Source organism: Topomyia yanbarensis, chromosome 2 (assembly GCF_030247195.1).
Source record: "Topomyia yanbarensis strain Yona2022 chromosome 2, ASM3024719v1, whole genome shotgun sequence".
Classification (NCBI taxonomy): Eukaryota; Metazoa; Arthropoda; class Insecta; order Diptera; family Culicidae; genus Topomyia; species Topomyia yanbarensis.
Genome location: NC_080671.1, coordinates 339,001,285 through 339,025,022, shown reverse-complemented (window position 1 = coordinate 339,025,022; position 23,738 = coordinate 339,001,285). Strand labels below are relative to the sequence as shown.

The 23,738-nt window shown below is 38.1% G+C and overlaps 1 protein-coding gene across 2 annotated transcripts in view; it reads left to right on the top strand.

The window, feature by feature from the left end:
• The first annotated feature begins 11,806 nt into the window (after positions 1-11,806).
• Positions 11,807-23,738, top strand: part of LOC131684044 (nuclear receptor subfamily 2 group F member 1-B) — a 209,114-nt gene continuing 197,182 nt past the window's right edge. The window contains exon 1 of one of the 2 annotated variants that reach the window (XM_058966559.1): positions 11,807-13,242. In XM_058966559.1, coding sequence (XP_058822542.1) covers positions 12,729-13,242 — 514 coding nt within the window. In that variant the 5' untranslated portion in view covers positions 11,807-12,728. The remainder of the gene's footprint in view (positions 13,243-23,738) is intronic. The other variant, XM_058966560.1, reaches the window with a different exon arrangement.

Genomic DNA, 23,738 nt, shown 5'->3' with positions numbered 1-23,738 from the left:
TGTAAGAAATGTTTCATCTCACTGCTAGGTGGATTAACTTGTTTTTTTTTAACAGGAAGCGAAGTTGGAATTAATTTAATATATATGAAACATAGAACTGCTCACCGAAAAATTGCTTAACTTACAACATTTGCTGAACATGTTTTTTTTATTTTGGGAATGCGTAGAGTTGAGATAAAAAATTTAATATGATTAATAACGAGAATAACACTTTCCGAAATTTGAAGGAAATTTTTTAAATAATTGCGTTTTCCGTTTGACTCTAGCAGATTCTGATCGATTTTTATAAGCATTTGATTTTTGTTGCATTGTATGTATTATTTGACTAGGTAAAATAAATGTTCGAAACTGTAATTTAAGGTGAAGAGCACAGTATTTTGAAACCGCTAATTTTGGAGGTATAGTATCTTCGAAGAATTTTACAACGTAAAACAGGACATCATCTGATAAAACAATTTTGGCGGTAAATTCTCCTGGAAGTAGATATGAAGAATTTACTGTTCAAACTAATTTAGTTCGAGAGTTAATGTATTCAGCAAAGTTTTAGAGTGTGCGATACACTTTGTTGAAGACATGAAGGCTCCAACTGTTCTGGGTATCAATATATTTAGGGCTGTTTGTATGTACCTTTAAAATAAACATTTTATCCAAAGCTTGAGTTTGTGAAGCTCAATAAAAACTTAGTTTAGAAAAAAGTAGATTTAAGAACATTTAGTAATTTAAGAACATTTATTAAATACCATATTATACTTCGATATACTCCCTACACGAAGTATTCATGCCTTCAACAAAGTTGTTTTAAATGACACTCTCAACAAATTCGCTAAAGATATGAAGTCTACAACATTTTTTTTGAAAAAATTCTTCATAATTTTAAAATTTTAAAGATGACGGTTTCGGAATTATGCCATCAGGACAGTAAGGGATAATCCATAAATGACGTAGCATTATATGAAGGAGAGGGGAGTTTTGTATTTTGTGATGATGTGTGATGATGGCTGACTCGAAGTAAGTACAAACAAAATCATTCTACACTCGTCCACAAGAAACTTCTTTGAACACCACCTATCTATTATAATACACTGAAGGCCCGATTTGATCATCTCCGGATTTTGTCTGCCCTTCAATTCAGTCTTCCCTCGACTTTCATAGCTTTTGACCCGATTTTGTCAGCCTCACATGAAAATATGTTTTATGGGCTCTAGCAGGCGAACAAGGCTGAGCGCGGGTAAATCCTTTCAGCAGCATATTTTCGTTATCTTAACGATTCAAATATACAAAAAAAACTATCTACTTTAAATTAAACGCTGGAAGACCTCTTTAAGGGAAATTTATACTAAAAAATCAGAAATAGTTATGAGACTCCAGGGACTAAAGAAGAATATTTTAACAGCTTCGATTTATTCTAATGAAAGAAAGAAATATGTCCCAATTAGGTCAATGTCCCCTTTTCGTCAGCCTAAAATGCACCATGGGGCTGATAAAAACGGATCTTTACTGTGTTTATTATTCACTGTGTCCCATATTAATATGTACATCCCATTTTTTAAGATTTTTTTTTCAATTGCATCGAACTAAACCAATTTTTTGATAGTTTTCAAGGAATCATTTTATCAACTTCTTCCAACATTTGGCAAACCTACTCCCTTTAGTGCAATAATTTATGTTAAAAGGGTCTCCTATAGTAAATTAATTGGTATACTTAAGGGCTTATATGCTTCAGCTTGAGAAAATACGGGAATTTTCAGTATTTTCCCTGTACAATATTATAAAAGCTTATTAAACAAAGTTTCCCTAATAAGGTTGTGAAAATTATAAAGCATTTGAAAAATTTTAATTGCATTATTTTTTAATAAACAGAGTAATAACCGTCGTTCCACAACGTAGTTTATTTTTCATGGCTTGCGGTGAGCACGATCTCTCGAATTTCAGAACTGAATATTACAGAATGGGCGTTAGTTTTGAGTATTCTTTACGGATTAAACCCACCCAGATTCAAATCGCGCAAATGGCTCTGAATCAGACCCTAAGACGATCTGCTAGATTTTCAGAGCAGCGTGAACCAAGTGCACTAACGCAGGTGACGGAAGTTTATCGAAACGTTTCGCGAAAAAAAATGTTTCCGTAATGATAATGATTTTCCCTGTGGAGATATGAGATTTTTTTAAGATGTTCTTTGACATTAGGATTAACAATAATAACCTTCTTTCGGTGTTGGGGTCAACATGACCCAAAATGAACTTTCAAAATGCGACAATTTTTTTACTTTTGCACCTAGATGTTTGGAATTTTCATCTTCCATGGAGTGCACCAATTTACAAAAGAGTTCAAAATTTTCAGACATTCCCGAAGGGCAGTACAAAAATGGTACTAATAAGGTGTTATCGGGTCATATTGACCCCGATTTCGATCTCAGGTTTAAGACTCATTATCAGTCAAATCTATATGAACGTATACCCAAATTGTTTGTTAGAGTTTAAATTTTCAGTCTCTGATAAATATTGCCGCTTCTGACCAGGTTGGTAAGCGAAAAAAAAATTCTTATTTTATCATTTATCATTTTATCATTTACTATCAGTTTTGTACATGATTCGACTGATCGTAGATATTCCGCAGTACACTTCCGATGCCGATTTCGGCAATACAATAGTATTTCTCATAATACTGAACAAGCGACAATGTTGTCAATTGATGAAACTGATCCCAAAGTTGCATACAGGGCCGACGGAACCATTTTTTCCCGAGTGAGTAGTAAAATTCGGAGTGATTTATACCCGTTCTGACGAATGTTTCGACATGGCGTGTGTAAGTGAAAATGAAAATTCTTCGATAATAGCTGGTGGGTATTTGGAAACGCCCTTTGTTAATGGGCTGTACGACCGACGGCTCAGCGAAAATGAGTTTGTTGATTACTGATACTACAAATGTTGCACTAAACAAGACTCGGGCGTGTACGAAGAAGTATTTTCTCTACGTACCCGCCCGGTACGTAGAGAGTAATGGTGTATTCTCCGAGAGCTATTTGATTGCGAAATATGGGGTTATTTTCCATGAGCCTCATTTCGAATCTTTCGCCGAATCTGTTCTTCCAAACTTTGTTCTTTTTTAACGGAGCTCGTCTACCTACTCACCTTTTTGTGCCATGAGGCATGAACTGCCGTCGTTACAATCCATGGGTCCATAGAGTTACCCATTGTAGAAACAAGGTGTGGTGTGGAAAATGCGGAGAGAATAATGCGAAAAGTTCTTTCTGTGGATAGACTCCGCATGAACTATCGACATATCCGGCATATAAATTTTATGGGGAGAAACTTATGGAACGCTCCGAAAAGAAATGCTAAAAAGGACTACGCCACCAGCCACAACTAATTTCTACGCTCCCTTGTTTACTAAATAGCGAGATTCTTCTAATGTGTCTATAAATCTCATTCATTCACTTCCAAGCTAACTGAAGTTCAACGCAGAATTGAATGCCTTCAGTTCAGATGAAATAGAAATTCATTTACCAAAAAAAAGCATTTATTTGTTATATATTAACAAATTAAAGGTAGAAAGGTCCATGAAATGTTTTACATTTTAGAGCATAAGTGAACTGCATAATCAATTTCTAGTGAATTTTTGCTCGATAATCCTACTCGAAGCCAACAGCGAAACAAAATTCAGTTTGAAACTGAAATTGAATTTAAAATGAAAATAACTGAATGAATGCACTCCACCGAACTAATGAAGGACAATGATCCTAACAAGATGTTACCAATCGGAATGAGTTAGAAGAGTTCGCGAAAAAAATGTTCCCGTAATTAAAATGATTATGCCTGACGAGATATGAGAGTTTTTTAAATATTTTCTTTGACATTAGGATTAACAATACTAACCTTCCTTCGGTGTTGGGGTCAATATGACCCAAAATGAACTTTCAAAATGCGACAACTTTTTAACTTTTGCACCTAGAAGTTTGGAATTTCTTGACTTTTCATCTTTCATGGAGAGCAACGATTTTCAAAAGAGTTCAAAATTTTCGGAAATTCCTCGAAGGCAGCACAAAAAAGTTACGAATAAGGTGTTAGCAGGACATATTGATCCCGATTTCGAACTCAGTTCTAAGACAGATTTTCAGTCAAATCTATAAGAACCTGTACCCAAATTGTTTGTTAGAGTTTCAATTTAATTTTCAGTCTCTGATAAATATTGCCAAATGGGGTCATGTTTGGCATACATTGATGTATGCAGAACCGTCATCATAAATCACAGGTTTATTGACGGAATACTTAAAATAAACACAGTTATATATCATTTCCTACTCAGAGCCAACACAGAAACAAAATTCAGTTTGAAACTGAAATTGAATTTAAACTGAAAATAACTGAATGAATGCGCTCCACCGAACTAATGAAGGACGATGATCCTAACAAGATGTTACCAAATGGAATGAGTTAGTTGGGCAACTTACTGTGGGCATGAATCATATAGAAATAAATAAGCGCGATCATCCTACAAGCACTTATTTGTATTTATATAATCAAAAAATACACACCAAATCAAAATCAAACTGATATTCCTTTAATCTTCCCAAATGAGTCACTGAATCGATCAAGAGTCGATTCTTTTTAGTAAGTGAGTCGGACACGATTCACCCACTAAACTGAATCGATTTCCCCATCTCTGGTGCTATCCTCGATCTTCCCTATATGTTTCTCATACACATTTTTTTAAACATGATAGATATCCAATTTTAACTAATAACTCAATTTTTTAGTTTTTGACTTAAGTGCCAATACCTTATTTAGGACTGGTGGTATCCAAGGGGAAAAAACGATCAAAAATGGTGAGTGAAGCTAAACAATCAAGTGAAAAAAATCCCCCAGAGGCGAGATTCGAACTCGCAACCTTTGATACTCCGGCCCAATGCACTTAAACCTTATCCCTGGGTATGATGACATCTCAGAAAGAACATATGATTATATCACTGACGACGGTGATCGTACCCTGCCTGCAAAGCGAGAATCACACACAACGGCAGCTGACCACCCCAACTACTTGATCTATTTAATTTCCCCGCCTTGGTATGTATATGCTTAATCTCAAATTTTGGTTTGTTCCAAACTTTCCAGTGGGTAATTCCCCCTCGTTAATTTTAGAGTGATATTACCCATACTACCCACGTGTTCCGCCGGCCCTAGTTGCACAATATTCTTGAAATCTTATATAAAATCTCATACTCTGATTCAAATACTGATCCTGGATTGTACGTGAAAATCATCCGGAAAATCCGGAACATTCGTAAAACTGGCTGATTCATGAATCTACTTCAAGAATTCTGCAGTTTTTTCTAAAACATTTGTTCACGTTGCATTGGCATAAATTCATAGCTCCGAGTGAAAAATTTACCCTATTGATTGCGTATTTTTCATCCAGAAAATCTGGAACTGGCCAATTCATGAACCTTGTCCTAGACCTATAAGATTTTTTCGAAAATATCTTTGGGAATATCATTCGTATGAAGTCGTACCCTATTAGTAACGTAGTAACCTTCTGGAAGATCCGAAACTGGCTCTGAAAGTCTGTGGTTTTCTCGAAAGTTTTATTTAGAATTATTATTGCAAAGAAACCATATTTGTGATTATTACAAACATCCTATTTGCGAACTGGCCAATTCAGCGCCGGATCATCCGGAAGGTCTACGGGTCACAAGTACGAATTTATGCGAATAATATACCCATATATGAATCGAAAATGTTTCAGAGCTCTAGAACAAGGTACATTAATTGACTAGCTGCACGGATGTTCCAGATCTTCCGGAAAGTCGTTATGTGACCAATAGGGTCAATTTTCCAGCCATAACTACGAATTTATGCCAATGCAACAAATATTTTCGAAAAAAAATTCAGAGTTCTAGAACTAGATTCATGAATTGACCCATTATACGGATGTTCCCGATCTTCCGGATGATTTTTACATAAAATCAAGGATCAATAGTTGAGTTACAGTGATAATATCATTTTAGATGGGATTTTATATAAGCTTTCAAGTATATTACAAATTTTTGGGATCAGTTTCATTGATTGTCCACATTGTCTCTTGTTCAACATTATGAGATATACAATTATACCGCCGGAATCCTTGTCGGAATCGAAATCCGGAACATCTAAGTTCGGTCGAATCATGTTCAAAATTGTTATATACATTCTTATTTTTATTTTGTTTGTGTTTATTATTACTATTTTGTCAATAAACCTGTGATTTATGATGGCGGTTCTGCATACATCTATGCATGCCAAACATGACCCCATTCGGCACCGATTCCTGCTGGCCAACCTGGTCACGAACGATAATATTCACCAGAAATTGAAAATTGAAACTCTTACAAATAATTTACGTACAGGTTCATATAAATTTGGCTGAAAATGTGTTTGAGATCGGGGTCAACATGACCCGCTAACACCTTATTTGTTACAAAAAGTTAACAGTCGATATCGAAGTAAAATTTGAACTATGCACGCATGTACTTCAGAGGTAGCATGATATCAAGAGCTGTAATTTCAGTTCTTAGTTCTCCGTCGCGTCTCGACGATAGTAAGACAGAACTCAAATTCTTCCAAAACTTTTAATTGTAAAGGCGTTTTTTGCCCCTGGATCAATCTCGATTTGTGGACACTGATTAAAATCAAAAGTAATTATCTGAAACGAGTAAAAAATAACCCCAATGATGAAAACCTCAAAGCTCTTCTGCAACACATAACTAAAAAAGTTAATGTAATGAAAAAGCGGTGCAAAAAGGCTTACTTTGAAAGCCTTCTATCCAACACAACTCATTCAAAACTTTGGAAAAATATTAATACCATTTTTGGTCGTTCAAAGTCGGATGTTCCCATCAGCCTAATTTGCAATGATATCAGAGTCACTGAGACTAAAGAAGTATGTAATGTTTTCAAAGAATATTTCTCTAGTATTGGCAAAAATTTGGCTGACAATATTCCCACGAGCCCCAACTCAAATCCTATTACAAATATACAACACGTCCAAGAAACAATCTTCTTGCGTCCTGCAACCATAAACGAAATGATCCTTTTGATTAAAGACCTCGAAAAAAATAACAGTTGTGGTCCTGATAAGATCCCCGCTAGTGTTCTTAAGAGTAACTGTACCACTTTTGCAAACATCCTAACCAAAGCTTTTAATTTAATAATTCAAACCAGCAGGTACCCAGACTGTTTAAAAATAGCCCGAGTAATTCCAATTTTCAAAGCTGGTGATCCAAACCAACCTTGCAACTATAGACCAATTTCAACATTGTGCGTTTTCAATAAAATTCTTGAGAAATTGCTCATCACTCGACTACTCGAGTTTTTGAACAAACACAACATAATTTACAACTACCAGTATGGGTTCAGACAGGGCTGCAGCACTTTAATTGCAATGACCGAATTAATTGACATCATTGATCAAATTGATAGCAAAAGAATTGTTGGTGCCCTTTTTCTGAACCTAAAAAAAGCATTCGATACTCTGGATCACTCAATCCTGCTTAAGAAGTTAGAATGCTATGGTATCAGGGGATTAGCAAATCATATTATTCGTAGCTATCTGTCGTATAGGAACCAATTCGTATCTATTGGAGACTCGTGTAGCTCTTATAGACCAATAGAAATAGGAGTGCCCCAAGGCAGTAATATTGGGCCACTGTTATTTTTATTGTATATCAATGACCTAGGTAGACTCGGGTTAAAAGGGACTCCTCCTTCAACGAAAACCTTCTTTCCTTGAACCTATCAAAAACTAAATATATGCTGTTTCGTTCATCTAGAAGAGCTATAGGCGTGCATCCAGACCCAAGAATGGCACAGTCTGTAATTCAGGAAACTAACTGCTTCAAATATTTAGGACTTTCCTTAGACCCCACACTCTCCTGAATTGAGCATATAACATCTTCTTCTTCTTCTTCCAATTCTGTTTATTTTCCGTCGGCCTATTTCCGCTACGAGGCCAAACACCGACGCCAGAGAGGTGACACTCCACTATCTGGATTGGATATCGACCCATCAACTCATGGACCGGGGACCAACGGCTTTACTTCCCTTCCGAAGGAAGGCGTGACCTCAGATTTTTCTCACCTCTGAAAAATCTCAACGACCTCGACTGGGATTGAACCCAGACCAACTGGGGTGGGTGGCGGTCACGCTTACCACCCAACCATCGGCGCCGTCATATAACATCTATAGAGAGAAAAGTTGCATCGTTATGTGGGGCTATGCGTAAAGTATGCTCTTTTGTTCCCCAGCATGTACTTCTAAAATTTTATTATGCGCACATCCACTCATTGCTGAACTACCTTGTATCTGTGTGGGGCCGTGCCAGTATCTCGAATCTGAGAAAGCTACAAACGCTTCAAAACAGATGTCATAAAATTATTTATAAAAAAAACCATTTATGTACCCTACTATTTTGTTATACAATAATAATGCTCATAACATTTTACCTTTGCTTGGGTTGACTAACTACCAAACAATAATATACATCCACAATGCTTTGCCTAATACTATTGCTAAATCCCGGGAATACCGACCCATTTTTGGTACCGTAATACCGGTACTGAACAAAAGCCAGTACCGGTATTTTCGGTACCATACAATATTTTCATGAAAAATATGTGGACTCTCTAGGTGGACCTGTTTAAAAATGACTGCAAGATGATATAATTATATTAAATATCTTCTAAATTAATCGTTGAGCTAACACCTTTGTGGGGAAATCAGATGGGGCCATCATCATAATAGTTCTAGAAGTTAAACATTACTAGCTCCCATTGTACTGAACGGTTTGTTTAAATTCCTGCACTATTTTGTCGAAATTAAATTTTAACGATCTTGTACTAAATTTCAAAATATTCACATCTAGCGTTAGAGACGTAAAATTTTTCAATGATTTTTCTATTAGCAACATTCTGATTGTTTTCCATTATTCACTGGGTGGCGCCTAATAAGACTATGGTCTATGTCATGTCTGTATTTGGTTTGCATAGCAGTTATTGATTTCAAATACATACGAAAAATATCTTCCGTGAAATGAGTCACTCCATTCCGAAGCAATTAAAAACAATAAATATGCTTTTTTGATCAGCACAAATTAATCATCTGAGAATAAGATTCTCGGTTTGAGCATTCAATTCCACTTTGACACTTTCTTCGAATTTTTTTTAAAAAATGTTCGAGTACTGGTACTTTACCGGTACTACCGGTACTGAGAGCTTCAGTACCGTAGTACCGGTTCTCGCCAAAAAGGGTCGGTACTGCGAACCCTACTAGACAAGCCAATCATTTATACTCCAGAGTATCCACGAACCTTGGTCAAAGACGCATTTCTTTCATCGGACCTAAGTTATTCAACCAGCTTCCTACTGATTTAAAGCAAATAACATGTCGAATTTTTAATATAAACTTCGTTCACCACCAATCGAACTTATTCCTTTAGCTATAATTGGTTAACATTTTTTTTAATAAAAACAATTGATAAATGCATTTTTTCTAGCAATAAGTAATAAATAAATTTAAATTATTATGAGCTTCCTGCAAAGTTACGATGGGACCCTTAAAAGAATTCTTTTCCACTGGGTACTCGCCGTAGCTTCTTGTCAAATTTTGTGTTTTGTCGGTCTCGTATTGTTTTTTTTTTTGTTCTCAGCGTTTCCGCGATTCGTAACTTTGTTTTGTTGTGCTGACCTTTTTTTTATACGCTGAGAACTGATGTGTCCACTACCAGGGGGCTCCGTTTGTGAGCTTTTTGGTGTGGGGGTAAGAGGCGGCCATTTGAAAAAAATAATAAATTAAGCGCTATTGAGAGTATGCACTTTCAAATAGATTAAAAAAATGCCCAGCAATTTGGAAAAATTACCTGCACAATGCATTGATTGAAGAACTTAGATATGTTATTAACAGAGCATTAGTAATATTTCGTTTGTCCGCATGCCTCGGAATTTGAAAGGTGCTAACAACATTTCAAAGTAAATTGAAAATAACGTTCGTGCAACCTATATGTTTGACCGCTGGGCAAATAAAACCTCTCTTATATAGGCAATGAAAAGCAAATCCGAGCCCGATTTACATTTTGTATATAAAAAAAAAGAAAATAAAACAATTCTTTAGAAAAAGAACTCTACATCAGCTTTAAAACTACAATACAGTATCGATTTTATTTCTGTGCTAAATTCCATCCCCACAACAACTGTTTCAAGCCAGTAAACAGAAAACTCCGTCCGCTGATAGAAAAAAAAATTGAACCAAGCAAACCGACAATTAAACCAGAGTACAATGCGAAGCAATGTGACATGCCATGGCGGGGATAAAAATCGCTACTCTCAACCCGTACAACGCAGAACGCGGTCGATAAAACGCCGTGGAGCCGCCCTAAATACAGCGACAGCACCCAGTTCGACCGGTCAACAGATAATCTTCTAAACTTTCAACAAAAGAAGCATAAACGGCTCGAGGCAAGGTCCGAAAATAGCATTTCCAGTCCAGCGGCAAGCAGCACATTTGAACTAGATATTTTCGCGCGCGCCAAACTGCTTTGCAAGCAACGGTCACTCCATTCCGTTCGCTTGACGGTCCCATCACCATCATGCACCGCCACCACCAGCCTTTGCCATTGGATCTAGCATGAAAGGATTCACTTTTTATGTCCAAAGGCTGACGAACGCGGGAAAAGCGAAGGATAACGTAATCCGGTTCCGGAACCGTTGACCGTTGCTGGATGGATACGAGGTGGAGCAAAACCTTTCACTCGTCCATCACTCAAGCACGCTCGGAACATGTCAACTCACACCAATCACTCTTCGTACGGACACTAGCGACCACACACAGTTAGTCGGGCGAAATCATGTTGCAGGCTGGGACCGGTGATCGATAAAGCCGTTCAGAGCTTTAGGCGCAAAAGGACCTTCCGATGAGGGACCAGGGGACAGGCTTCCCAGTGCCCAAGTTCAACACAAAAGTCCAAAGGCTGGCCAAGTGACGACTCGATTATAATTCGATTTGACGGAATTTCACCTCTCGCACCCTGCCATGCCAGGCCGAGTAGAGTCCTTCCCCGTCGGGCAACCGAACTGCAACTGATTTTTCTATTCGAGGTCCTTTTTTTGCTGCTCTCGCCCTGTGTTGTCCCACTCCACTCGTATTATTTCCCATTGCACTACCCGACTGGGTGGGGAAGAAGGTTATAAACTTATCACTTCTCCTTTACTCAAGCGCCAGAAAGAGAGCCTGCGAGAATGGGACAACCAGAGGTGAGGCCAGATTTCGAACAGTTTCTCGTATATCGAGCGTATAACAGTTAGGCGGAAAGCCAATATCGAAGCACCGTGGTATGATGGGCGTGGTTTCGCCTACACGCACACAAACAGCTGTTGAATTGTTTGTCAGAGGTCGTGCCTTTCGGAGGGGGAAGAGGGCTGGGGCGAATTTTTTGTGCTTTGTGTGTGAGAGCACAACCTCGACCGTGGCTGTTTGACTGTTCTCCTCCCTCTTGTCCTCTGCTGCCTTACGCGCTCTACACCACCCCTGAGACAGGCGAACGTTTGGTTGAGGAGAATGTGTCGTACTTTTCATCTCTCATTCGTGTAATTCGAAGTAGCAGCAGATAGTCTGCAGGCGAGTCTCTATAGCGATGTGTGTATAACAGTTGCTCTCTCGCTCTGGTTGCCATCTCTTTCCCGGGTGATAGCCCGGGGCCTGCTGGGATTTGATCGGTCGTCGTAAGCATGCCAACACACGGTCTGGCCTCTGTAGCCAGGCATTGCCAGTCAGTCAGTCTGTCCGTGTGACCGAGTGAGACAGTGCGAGCGCGTGTAGTATGAGGCTGCGCTGCTCTCGGTGCGATTGGGTGTGAGTGAGAGTGGGGTAAACAGGTCGAGTCGAGTCGGGTCGGGTCGCGTACCTTTTGCACTGGCTGTTCTAGGCAGTCAGGCACAAGAAGGCCTTTTGAATAGTGGTACGCGGTGCTGTCTGTGTGCGCTTTTTTGTAGTCCGTGATTTTTTGAGATTCGTGCGACGGCAGGCAGGAGAGTGAATGTAACTTTCTACTGTATGACGCATCCGTAATCTTACACTGGCCTGCGGCGACGGCTTATCAGCAGCGACCTATTGCGAAACGATCTTTTGCCTTTCTTGCTTACGGTTCATTTCCGTGCTCTCTGGTGCAAACCGGGAGTGTAATCAGTCGTGACACGAACGAACCGTGACACTGTGATCCGTGAACGAGCGCGCGTGCGTTTGATCTTCCCGGCCTACTACGATCGCGAGTGATTGGGAAATATTTCAAGTGAAACATTTCGTGCTTTTTTCGGTGACCAAACGGCGGTACTCACGTGATACGGCTGTGGTTTAACGGTGAAGTAATCGAGTCAACAAAGAGGCAAACTTGGCAGAAAACAAATTAAAACCGGTGTTATTGTTTACGGTCTGAAAAGGAAAACAGCACTGTTCGGTTAAACAAAAAAAAAAATATGAATGTTGTGTGTTTGTGATAAGACGAGGCTCCGTTTGTTTTTGGTTTGGTTGGAGTCTTTGTTTTGTTTTCGTGCGAAACGAGAGTGTATTCCGGGACAACTAATCGTCACGCGGACCGATTTCCAGCGATCCTCGGTGATTTAATCAGGAAAAATTTTCCTCGACAGCGTAGGCCCCGATTGTGGGGCCAAAACCGGTAGCAATATTATAACGCACAATCCGCTCAGCATGTACGGAGGCGGTGTCCTGTGCCCGTCGCCCTCGACAGCGACCGGGTTCTACAACCCGCGCGGTCAGGGCTCGGAGATTGGCGCACTGGAGTTAGGTTTCCCCCGGGGGATGGCGCTAGTACCTCCACCACCGCACGGTGCCTGGCGAGATCCTACCTCTATCGGATCGCACCTGCCCGTGTCAAGCACTAGTGAGGACATTACGACTCTCGGCGGAGGCAGCGGACCTCCGACAGTGTCATCAATGCAATCCAACTCTTCGGTAGATAAGAAAGATTTCATATCATCATCGATATCAGGCTCCCAGCATAATGCCGGTAGTTTAGCAGTTTCACAACACAATTCAGTCGAGAAGAAGGAGTTCTTGTCGCTCCAACAGAGCACCACGCCCGGCTCACAGACTATGAACTCCCAGAACGGGAGCCAACAGGACATCAAAAATCAGAACATCGAATGTGTCGTCTGCGGCGACAAAAGCTCCGGCAAACACTACGGACAGTTCACATGCGAAGGTAAGTCCCGTCGCAAACGGTTCCTCATAAAACTTTCATACCCACCCAGTAAATCCTCTGCATAAATTCCGCCAAACGTGCGGAATCGTTTCTCCGGACCAGACTTACATATGTTCTACACGCGAACACCGACCACGACGATGGAGGGAAACGACGACGGCTTATCCCTTAAACCGTGGGACTCAATCTGGAAGATTGCTATCAGCCTTCCCGAAAGGCGAATTCCCACCGAATCCTCACCCCACCTCCCCCCACAAAACCGGACGGGGACTTAATAAAATTATGATTATTGTGAGATTGCTTCTCCCCTCGGAGCAGCCCGAATTTATCCGTACTTCACGAAAGGGGGACACTTTTGGGCCTCCGCTTTTTCCACTCTGATTCGCCATGTTATTGTTCGCGATCGGAACACTATGGGATGATGGTCCAACGGTCGGTCGGTCGGTTGGCCCTTCCTGGGGACGACCATTCAGCCCGATTTGAGACACAATTAATCAAAACAAATAAGCATAAAAAAGTAATTTTTCTTCGGTACCAGCACCAGCAGATACACACAAACACACACACACACACACACGCTCAGACCCATCCATACCCTACTTGCCCTTTGCCGAATATTCCTGGGCGACGACGGGCTCCGGGAGATTTGACTTTTGCCTTTGCACCGAGCCTGTAACTGCATCATCTTAGATCATGCCGGGGTGCCGGACCGGGAGAAAGCAAGAAGGGCGCGCGCGCTCGGTTTCGTGTGTGCACTTTTTTGTTATTATAGCTGCAGGTTTTTTTTGTTGTTGTAGGTATTTGCTGTTTTTCGTCTTACGATTTTTTTTCTTATTTTGATCATATTCCTTCGAGGGCATTCTGAGTTCTTTATCCCCGGAGAGGTTCCGTACCGGGTGATTCTGCTGCGGGCTTTCCTCGCGAAGGGACGTGTGCTACGGAAAGTATGTGCGTAATTGTTATGATTTTATTTAGTGGCTCTCGGATTGGAGGTTATGGTTGCTTTTTTTGCTGGATTGAGGGTGATCTGAATCGGGTTTTTTTGCGGGTTTCGGAGATTTATGGGAAATCATTTTTCTTCGATCTTGCTTGGAAAATGGGACTAGTTCGGTCTTAGGATGTTGGCATTCCCATAGAACAAAGTCTCAGGGAGGTAAAATTTGATAAATTGGTATGTAAATTTGATGTTTATAGAAGCAGATTGAGGCGGAAGAATATCAGTGCATTTATCTACTTTGCAAGTCGCATAGGAATATTGTTTTCTAACTTTACTATGTATATATACAATCTGCAAGAAAGGGGAACCTAGATATCAGTCCTTAGGTTATTCATTTTTCTGTCGAAAACTGAACGTAGTATAAGAACGTCGTTTGTGTGCACATTATTTACACCCAAAGTCAAAGTTGGGGGTTTTCACTGGAGTGATTTATATTATCAGTTTAGCAGGTCTATTGCTTGTTTGGGAAACTAAAAGCCGTTTGATTTAAGGCAAAAACTCAAATCTAAATTAAAGTGAAGGGAGGCCCTTGCAAATCTAATATTTTGCAATGAGAAAACATCTGTCATAATCAAGCGACGAGCATATTACTCAGCTTAGAATTTGGCTTATGAGGATATGCCTTTTTCATGTGCTGATCTCCGAAAGTAGTTATTGTCAAATTACTTTACATTGATAGAATGATGAAATTTAGCTCTTCTTCTTTTATAGCATACAACGACAGGTCCTTGTTCGACATTATTGGTGTCACTTGACGATAAACCTTGATGATGTCAACCTTCCAAATTTGTATTCGTCGTCCTGATATGTATATTATTGTTGTCTAATCCAGATTTTAATTTATTTGTCATGATGTATCCAGACATTTTGAAAAATAAAAAATAAGTCATGGATAATCGTATTGACTTCGACTCATCAATACCTGGAACCCGACTTGGTCACATAGGTCTTTATGTTCAATCTTTAATCAAGGGGTAGGCATTTTCTAGTATAAAAACTAAAGTAAATAGAGGATAAATCATAAACAGAAATTCAGTATACTGAATCCCAAATACAAATAATTTTGATTCTTAGAGCTAATCCATCGGTTCTGCCAATTTAGTCAGCATCAATTGGAACCAAAAACGTTTATAGTGTGAGAAATTCTCTATAATTTCCTATTTTCTAATTTCGTTGCAACTAACAAACTAGTATCTTCTTTTCTCGACAAAATTCTGCCTTACATCATTCCAAATAATTTCTCGGCTTTTTTATTAAGAAAACTGCTAGGGAAAATAAGGGATTTTTTCTGTTTTGAATTACTTTTTATCCTTACGACTTTTCTTAAAAAATATGACGCTCTTTGAATCGAAAAATGGTGCAGTATTACTTTGTTTAGAAACTGCTTTTGTTTTTTTTTTTAATTCAATTATTTGCCACGTGTCAGTGCGATAGTTTAACTGATCCCTGGATCTTCTCTATGTTTACGATACACACATACACAAAAGTGGATTCTCGTTGAACCCCATGCGAGCGATTTTTATTTCGTGTAGAGATCCTTCTCTTTTTTGGCAGGGTACAACTTGTCAATCAACTTTCTATTTCTGACCGAGTCAGATGAAATAGAGCTTAAGAACAACCTAAAATATGGTTGACTGTGACAGCGTTTGAATTAATAATGGTAAGGCTACACGACAAAGCACCACGTAACCAACGCCCCATGAGTTTATTGCAAAATATATGTCGCAATTCGAAGATGTGGACGCAGGTACACCTGATACACGGAGACTGGCACGTAGGAATTTGTTCTTGGTGCGTGCAGACCGTGGTTTGTGCTATTTGTGTACCAACTGTGTTTAATTCTTGAGTTATGTGGGAAGAAAGATATCTTTCGAACAGCATTTTCTCCAAAAGTACACTATTGAGAATACTTGGGAAAAAGGCTCTTCAAGTAGCAAAGGGTAATGTATTCCATTTCTCTGTTTAGTTACATGAATTTTGCAATAGGCTCGCGAGAAGCAGTCATCCTGAGCCACTCTGTTTTCGATTGTTTGTTTAACTAGCGCAATGCTCTTCTTGGCTTAATATGGATCCGAACCGAATATCTTTGGCTGCCAACAGGATAGTGATGAGAATTTGAGCTAAAATTGATTCTGACATTAGGAAACACGATGTGATAAACCTGCTTGTAACAAATCAAATGAAGAGCTGGCAATTCACAGAGCTTTTTCTCTGATGAAATCGCTTTGGATGGGTTCAAGCAGTTTTCTCGCATTTCGCATTCCAATGTCAGTTTTAGCTACAGCTAATGTCGTTTTCGCTTGAGTCAGAAACTAACTCAGTTTCGGGCCCACTATCAAACTTGAGGCCAGTTTTGAACCTAGGTTATGCGCCATTCAACTGAAAACCGAGTTGGGTTCTAACCTGAAATATATTTCGGGTTCGCTCACACCACCGAGAACTCAACTCAGTTCCATTCAAAGCGGTTGTTTGAGGCAACTAACCTGGGTTAGTTTCTAGGTTCTCAATCGACCTCTGTTGGTGGCCTTAGATAATGAAACTATTACACTAGTTTATAATTTTTGAGGTTATTTGAACACGAAAACAAGGGGAGTGGGCGTAGCGTATTGGTAAATCGATTGCCTTGTACGCAGCGCACCTGGGTTCGAGTCCCGACCCCGCACTATGTGTTAGAAATTTTTCCTAAGAGATTTTTCTAACCCGAAGAGGCGAATGACCATAAGGTTAAAACCTCTATAATTGAAATAAAAATAAAAAAAACACGAAAACAATGTCCATTTTCTTCTGCAAAGCGTTTTCGAGATTCTTTTGAAACTCATTGAAGTTATGAATCGTATAAACATCCGATCGACGTAACAGGCTTACAGTTTGAAAATGTGCAATGTGTGTAGATCAAACATAAATTTATTACAGATTCAAGCGATCAAAATTTAACAGGTATACAAAATCGAAAATTTCTTAATTTATTTTTGTATTTCGACTTTGGTCGCATGTAACATGTGGTCCACACAAATTATATATTTTTGGAAAGGGCAAACCAATAGTTTTTTGAACTGTGTATTGATTGTGTTGATCGGATGATTTTCTCACAAGATACTGACCAATAACTGAAAGACGGAAAAACTGTTACTCGAAAAAATCTCTAAAACGCTTCATTGGAAAAACAAACAAGGAATATGGTGTACAGCGACCTAAAATAAGCCCAGAAATCAGTTTTTCTCGCAGCTTAATTTTTTTTGAGATAGTGTTATCAATTTCCACTTTAAGAAATTGTAGCACTTGGCGGCGCCGGTGGTTGAGTGGACAACGTGACCGCTGCTCACCCTGGTAGGTTTGGGTTCAATACCAGCAAAGATCGTTGGAATTTTGGGAGATAAAAAATCTCTCTGGTGACAAATAGTGAAGCTGCATATCTGAAATCGGTGGTAAACACTCTGTGCGTACAAAGGCCGACGGAAAATAAATATGAATAAATAAAATGTAACATTTCGCAAATATTCTACCGAAGAGCACGCACAATTGAAGTCCACAACCATCGTATTAGCACACAGCAACATTTTTTTCATGAACTACACTCGTGACGGCGAGAGAAAGAACGGCGATTTCTTTGCTCTCGCGACAATGCTCACTAGAGCGAGCGACTGTTAGGTATTGTTCATTTTTCTCGTTCGTTAACTTTGACAGTGGTAAAAAACAGCCTGAATGGCTTCTTTTATGTTAGTTTTTATATTCGTAATTTTCGCATTTCTTCACACAAGTGTCTAATATCTTCAGTTTCTGTAGTTTCTCCTCAAAGTGATCAAATCAATTTGTTCGTAAAGATTTTAAAGATCCGTGAATGTTCCAGTAAAGACAAACAGCAGTGACTCAAATAAAATAATACGTTATTTGTAAACAACTTTTAGCTGATTCTGTTTCGACATTCTTGTAGGAAACAAAGACAGCTTGAGACAAGAGATGAGAGGCTCATCTTGTTGTGTGTCAAAATCCCAAGAATTTGGTTAACCTTTTCCTGGAACTGTGCCTTCTAACAGTAATAATATTGTATCTACAATACTCCAAAATCATTCTGCATACCAAAAAAAAATAGAGAATTACTTGATTTCATTTGACTATATTTTTCCGCCACCGACGATTCCAACAGTTATATGACAGAATCGTTATTTTTCTCAAGTGCTAGGTATTCGTTAATTTTTCTTTCGACATTAGTGAATTCAATATATTCGCATCGCATAAAAGTGTGCATTTTCTAATATCTAGTGCGACTACCTGATTATGTGCACTTATTAGTTTACACAATAAGTTCTATTCTATGTTTCTCCCTGAATTTGAGCTAATTTTTCTTTACTAAGAAGGAAATTTGATAAACCCACTTTTGGCGGAAATGGCACAAAACATCTATCTAAATTAGTTATGGAATTTGCATTTCGACTTTCTCTCGTCAGTATCCGACACTAACTTAGTTCCCGGACTAACCTACTGCCGGATTGACGCCAGCTCCAAGGACGGACACACTATTAGCGTTCCTAAAATTGCTAATACTGGTTATAATTTTTTATCTGTGAACGGTGTTTTTCGAAATTCAACAATTCCCAAATTGAGTCTGGCTTCTGAAACGCATGATATAAGGGAACCGTTATAATTTGAGTGTATCTGATTTGAAAAATATAACTTTGCCGCTGGAAAATCTTATTCTGGCTCTACTCTCAATATACTTTACAATGGGTTTCAATTAGTACATTAAATTAAAAGTAATGCTATGCTTTTATTACATTCATCAATTGAGGTAAACTTGCTGAATGCCGTATATATGTCCATTCCGTAAGTTTTCAGAACAATTTACGATTGATTTTCAACGGGTCAAAGGTTGTCCAAAATAAAATTAAATACAATAATTGAAATCAGTGTTGCCATCCCTCTATACGTAACTCTGCAATTAAAAGCTCCGTGGATAATAAATTTCAGAAAAAGCATTTCATTTCCACCCCCTCATACAAATGTCCATTCAACAAACGTCTTACGCTGATCCACTTCATTCGAGGTTACATCACAATTGATCTGCCCTTAGGTCCTTGTTTGACATTACCAATCTCAAATTCTTAGCAATTGCTTCTGCCATCGGGAATAAGTTTTTGGGGGCAATCTGAATCTCCAAGCCGCCGGGTTTTTCGTTAGTTTCTCCGGGCGATGAAGATGGGAGGTGCATGGGTAAGAAAAGGAGGGGGTGCGATGCAGTACTCAAACTGCATATTATACCATCCATTTGAGACTTGGTTTGAGAAAATCTGTTCAGTCATCACCGAAAAACCAATGGGACTTCCGGAATTATCGATAAAAGACAATATATTCAAAGAATGTTTGCTTGACATCCAGTGATCTACACCGAGAAACAAAAATATGCATGGTTAGCATACTTTCTATTCCCGCCTCTTTTCTTCTGCTGTGATTTTTATGCATTTTCATGCATATACTTCTAGTAAGCATTCAATGAGTGGATAGACCGAATATGTCCAATGCATAAAATTTACAGCAGAAGAAACGAGAGGCAGATAGAAAAGTATGCTATCGATGCATAAATAAAATTCTGCGTGTAGACGTGCGAATCGAAGTAATTTGGTGACGATTTCAATGGATTTCAGCCTCTGAGGAATTGCGATTGTAACGGTTTATATGGGAAATTTCGGTGTGATCTCACTAATCAACCTGTAACTCTGGAACCAAAAATCAGAAGCGAATAAAAGTCAATAGCAGTTAAAGGAAGTATCATATCTTTGATTCGAAATCAAGTTTGTAAAAATCGGTCAAGAATTCGCTGAGAAATAGATAAGGCTTTATCTTAGAAATTTTGCCATTTCCCCAGGTGCACCAAGAACCGTCATAGGAGGCTGATGTGGTCAAAGCTACTTCGGTTGATCACACTAGATTACAAAATAAAAATCTGAACTTCAATACCTGACCTCCATTTTCGATGCAACATTGTGATTTGAATCCGAAAATAAAGTCCAAAAATTTATAGTAGAAAACTTTTCAAGTTTGACTAAAAGGAAGAATTTCTTCTTTAAAATAAAAAATACGTTTAGTAAAATCCAAATATTTTCGGTTCTATCGCACCGATACACAGTGGGGCCGGGCTGGTCAAAACCTCCAAAATTTATTGTCGATTTTCACACCTTTTATATTTTTTTCTAAATGTACATTACCTAAAGCTGCATTCGCCAAATTTTTGAGTCAATCGATTGAAAAATATAAGTGCTACATTTTTTTTAACCGTACAAGGTCTTGAAAATCTGCAAGAATTTGAGTGACAAAAAGTTTTTGTTCATTTTAATTCATCTCGCTTTAATAGGTACTACAACGTTAATTTAACAACATATATAAGCGTTTCTAATAGAGAATCATCTCAGGAATTCAATGGTGTATTTCGATTTGAGAAAAAATGAGTATTTGAAAAGTTACCAATAAAATCAATATAATTATGTTGTTTAATGCGGACTTATTTACATTCAGAGTATCTTTATCGGTAAAAGCGTGTTGAAGGATCTCATCTAGTTCAACTGACGCAGAATTTTATCTAGTTTTCAAAAATCATAGTGCCATCTTGCGCCGTTTTGCGCCGAAGGTTGATATTTGGACATTTGTAAAATTAGTTTTTTCGTGGAGACGCATGGTATTTTTTGATTTGATGAAGTTTTGCATTATTATTCACCGGTGGATTTCTTTTTCTGCTTGTAAATTCAGGGTTTGGGGCGATTTCCTTGATACAAATATAAGTATGCCTTAACCGTCTTGCAACTATGAATCTTGTTTCTACATTTTTACAGTTATCTGCAGTATAGAAAAATTCAAATAAATACAAGCCAACGAAGCAAATCAACTGCAACTATTATTATATTTTTCCATGAATCCTATCTCTTTGGTAGGTATTGGTCGATAGCTTTACTGGTGACCGATGTGAAGTAAACACGTGAGTGTGGGAAGTGTTCTTTTTTACCCGATTTTTAGCTATTGGCCAGTAATGCAACATTTATTTTCAAGTGCAAACTCCCTATTGAATCTATCACAAACAACAATCAAATTCAAAATCTCCCTCAATAATTCACTTCCAAATTAATGAGAGTTTAATGCAAAAACGCTCACGCCTCTGCTTCAGAGCATACACATACAGTGCAAAGTACCGTAAACCGGGGTGACTTTGATCATCGGGGTGTTTTGATCACTCGAAACTTTTTTCGTAGATCGCTTATTAAACCAGAATAGTCTACCGAATCATTTTACTTTGAATTGATTTTTACTCTAAACTTATAAAATACTAATTTGTTGGAACTTTTTGAGTATATTGTTCGGTTTTTGGGTACAAAAACTACAAAAAACTGAAATTTGACTTCACCTGATTTTTACGAAGCTTCGTAAAGTGTCTATTTTTTATAAAACAAATAAATCTCAGATTTGAGCAAGAGTAATAAATTACAAGCGAGTTTTTATTTTCCTTTATATTGGGATATGGGATTAATGAGAGTTTAATGCAAAAACGCTCACGCCTCTGCTTCAGAGCATACACATACAGTGCAAAGTACCGTAAACCGGGGTGACTTTGATCATCGGGGTGACTTTGATCACTCGAAACTTTTTTCGTAGATCGCTTATTAAACCAGAATAGTCTACCGAATCATTTTACTTTGAATTGATTTTTACTCTAAACTTATAAAATACTAATTTGTTGGAACTTTTTGAGTATATTGTTCGGTTTTTGGGTACAAAAACTATAAAAAACTGAAATTTGACTTCACCTGATTTTTACGAAGCTTCGTAAAGTGTCTATTTTTTATAAAACAAATAAATCTCAGATTTGAGCAAGAGTAATAAATTACAAGCGAGTTTTTATTTTCCTTTATATTGGGATATGCTAAATTTAGTTTTAAGAGTTTGTTTATTTTTAATAAATTTTTTGTGAAAGTAGTTGGCAATAATTTCAAATTATTTTAAGCTAAAATTCGCAACTTTTTTATTGTTCAATATTCCAACGTGTTAAAATGGATGAAACTTTTTGTACATTGATAAAACACTGAAACAAAACAATTTTAGCAGCTTTAAAAGTTTTCAGAGTCTTTTATTCTAGTTGGACACAAATTATACGAATTTTGGTTACTCGAATTTTACAGTACATTGAAATACTTTGTATAATACTAATTACCACCTATTTAACAATGAGTATCTTTACAGAATTAGTTTAAACAAACATTTGAATGAAAAGCATTGACATCAATAATTCAATGTGGGTGAACATGCAGATTATCAAAGTCACCCCGGAACACGAAAACGGACTTCAACTTGAAATCATTTTTGAAAAAATAGCTGTAAACGGGCAATTCCAGGTAAAACCATACAATCTTGTTCTCCGTACATCAGTACATGGTTTAAAAATATTAAACTCGAAAAAAATGTGTTGCGTCTAAAAATATGTAATGATTACTTCGAAAAATGATCAATGTCACCCCGGTTTACGGTATAGGAAGGAATATGGTAAAAATGCTCAGGATGCTTTCGTACAAGAAACCAAGTCAGCACCCACAAAGAGAGATATTCATATCAGCATTGGAATTGAAAATCAATAGAAAAGTATTGAGCGGGTTAGCTGCAGTATGCATCGTATAAGCAACTGTGAATAGAGCATAGTAGAGCATTATTTGAGATCTTCATCAAAATCAAAAAACACTGTCATCTTTTAACAGCTTTGGCGATAACTATAAATAAATAAACCAATAAAACAAAAATTTAAGACATTCTATCAAACACCTTAAGATATGCTATCTGTTATAACTATTCTAAACGCATACGTTTATAAATTAGTACATGAGGATTATCTCTTAAAGAGCTATGAAGGGATGATTTTTTCTACGATGGTATTCAGATTGGACTGAAGAGCTACAAACAAAAGTATAAAATATTTAGCCCCTCTCTTTTATTTCTTGTTTTTAGAAATTTCCTCTTGCTTTGTGGAACCGATCAGCTCCAGAGTGCCACTATGTAACCGCCGTCGCCCTTACCACTACGCCTGCATAGAAGGAAACTGAAGCGAGAGCGACTCGAGGTCCGATGACTTTTAAGGATTCCCCGCTGGTCCGAAGAATACCATCCGCCAATCCGGTTCTCGGCGACGTACTAGACTGAGGCGCTAATTTGTTTCGCTGATCTCCCATTTGCGCGAAAGTTGCAAGTTTTACTCTTCTTTCCCTGTCACCATATACGCCTTCTCTCCCTACCCTTGATATAACTGCTGCTACACTGATGTGGAAATAAGCCCCCCTCTGAATATCTTGACCAAATATAAGTCTTCGTTGAAAATATCAAATTTGTATTCTGTATTCCTAGTTTTAAGATAGCTGTAATTTTTACTATTTATTGAAACTCTTGTCCTCCATCTTGTAAATAGAATTGTATCCCTAGTCTGTGAAACTTCTCATAAATATTTGTTCCCCCTTGTGTGAACTAAACTATATTG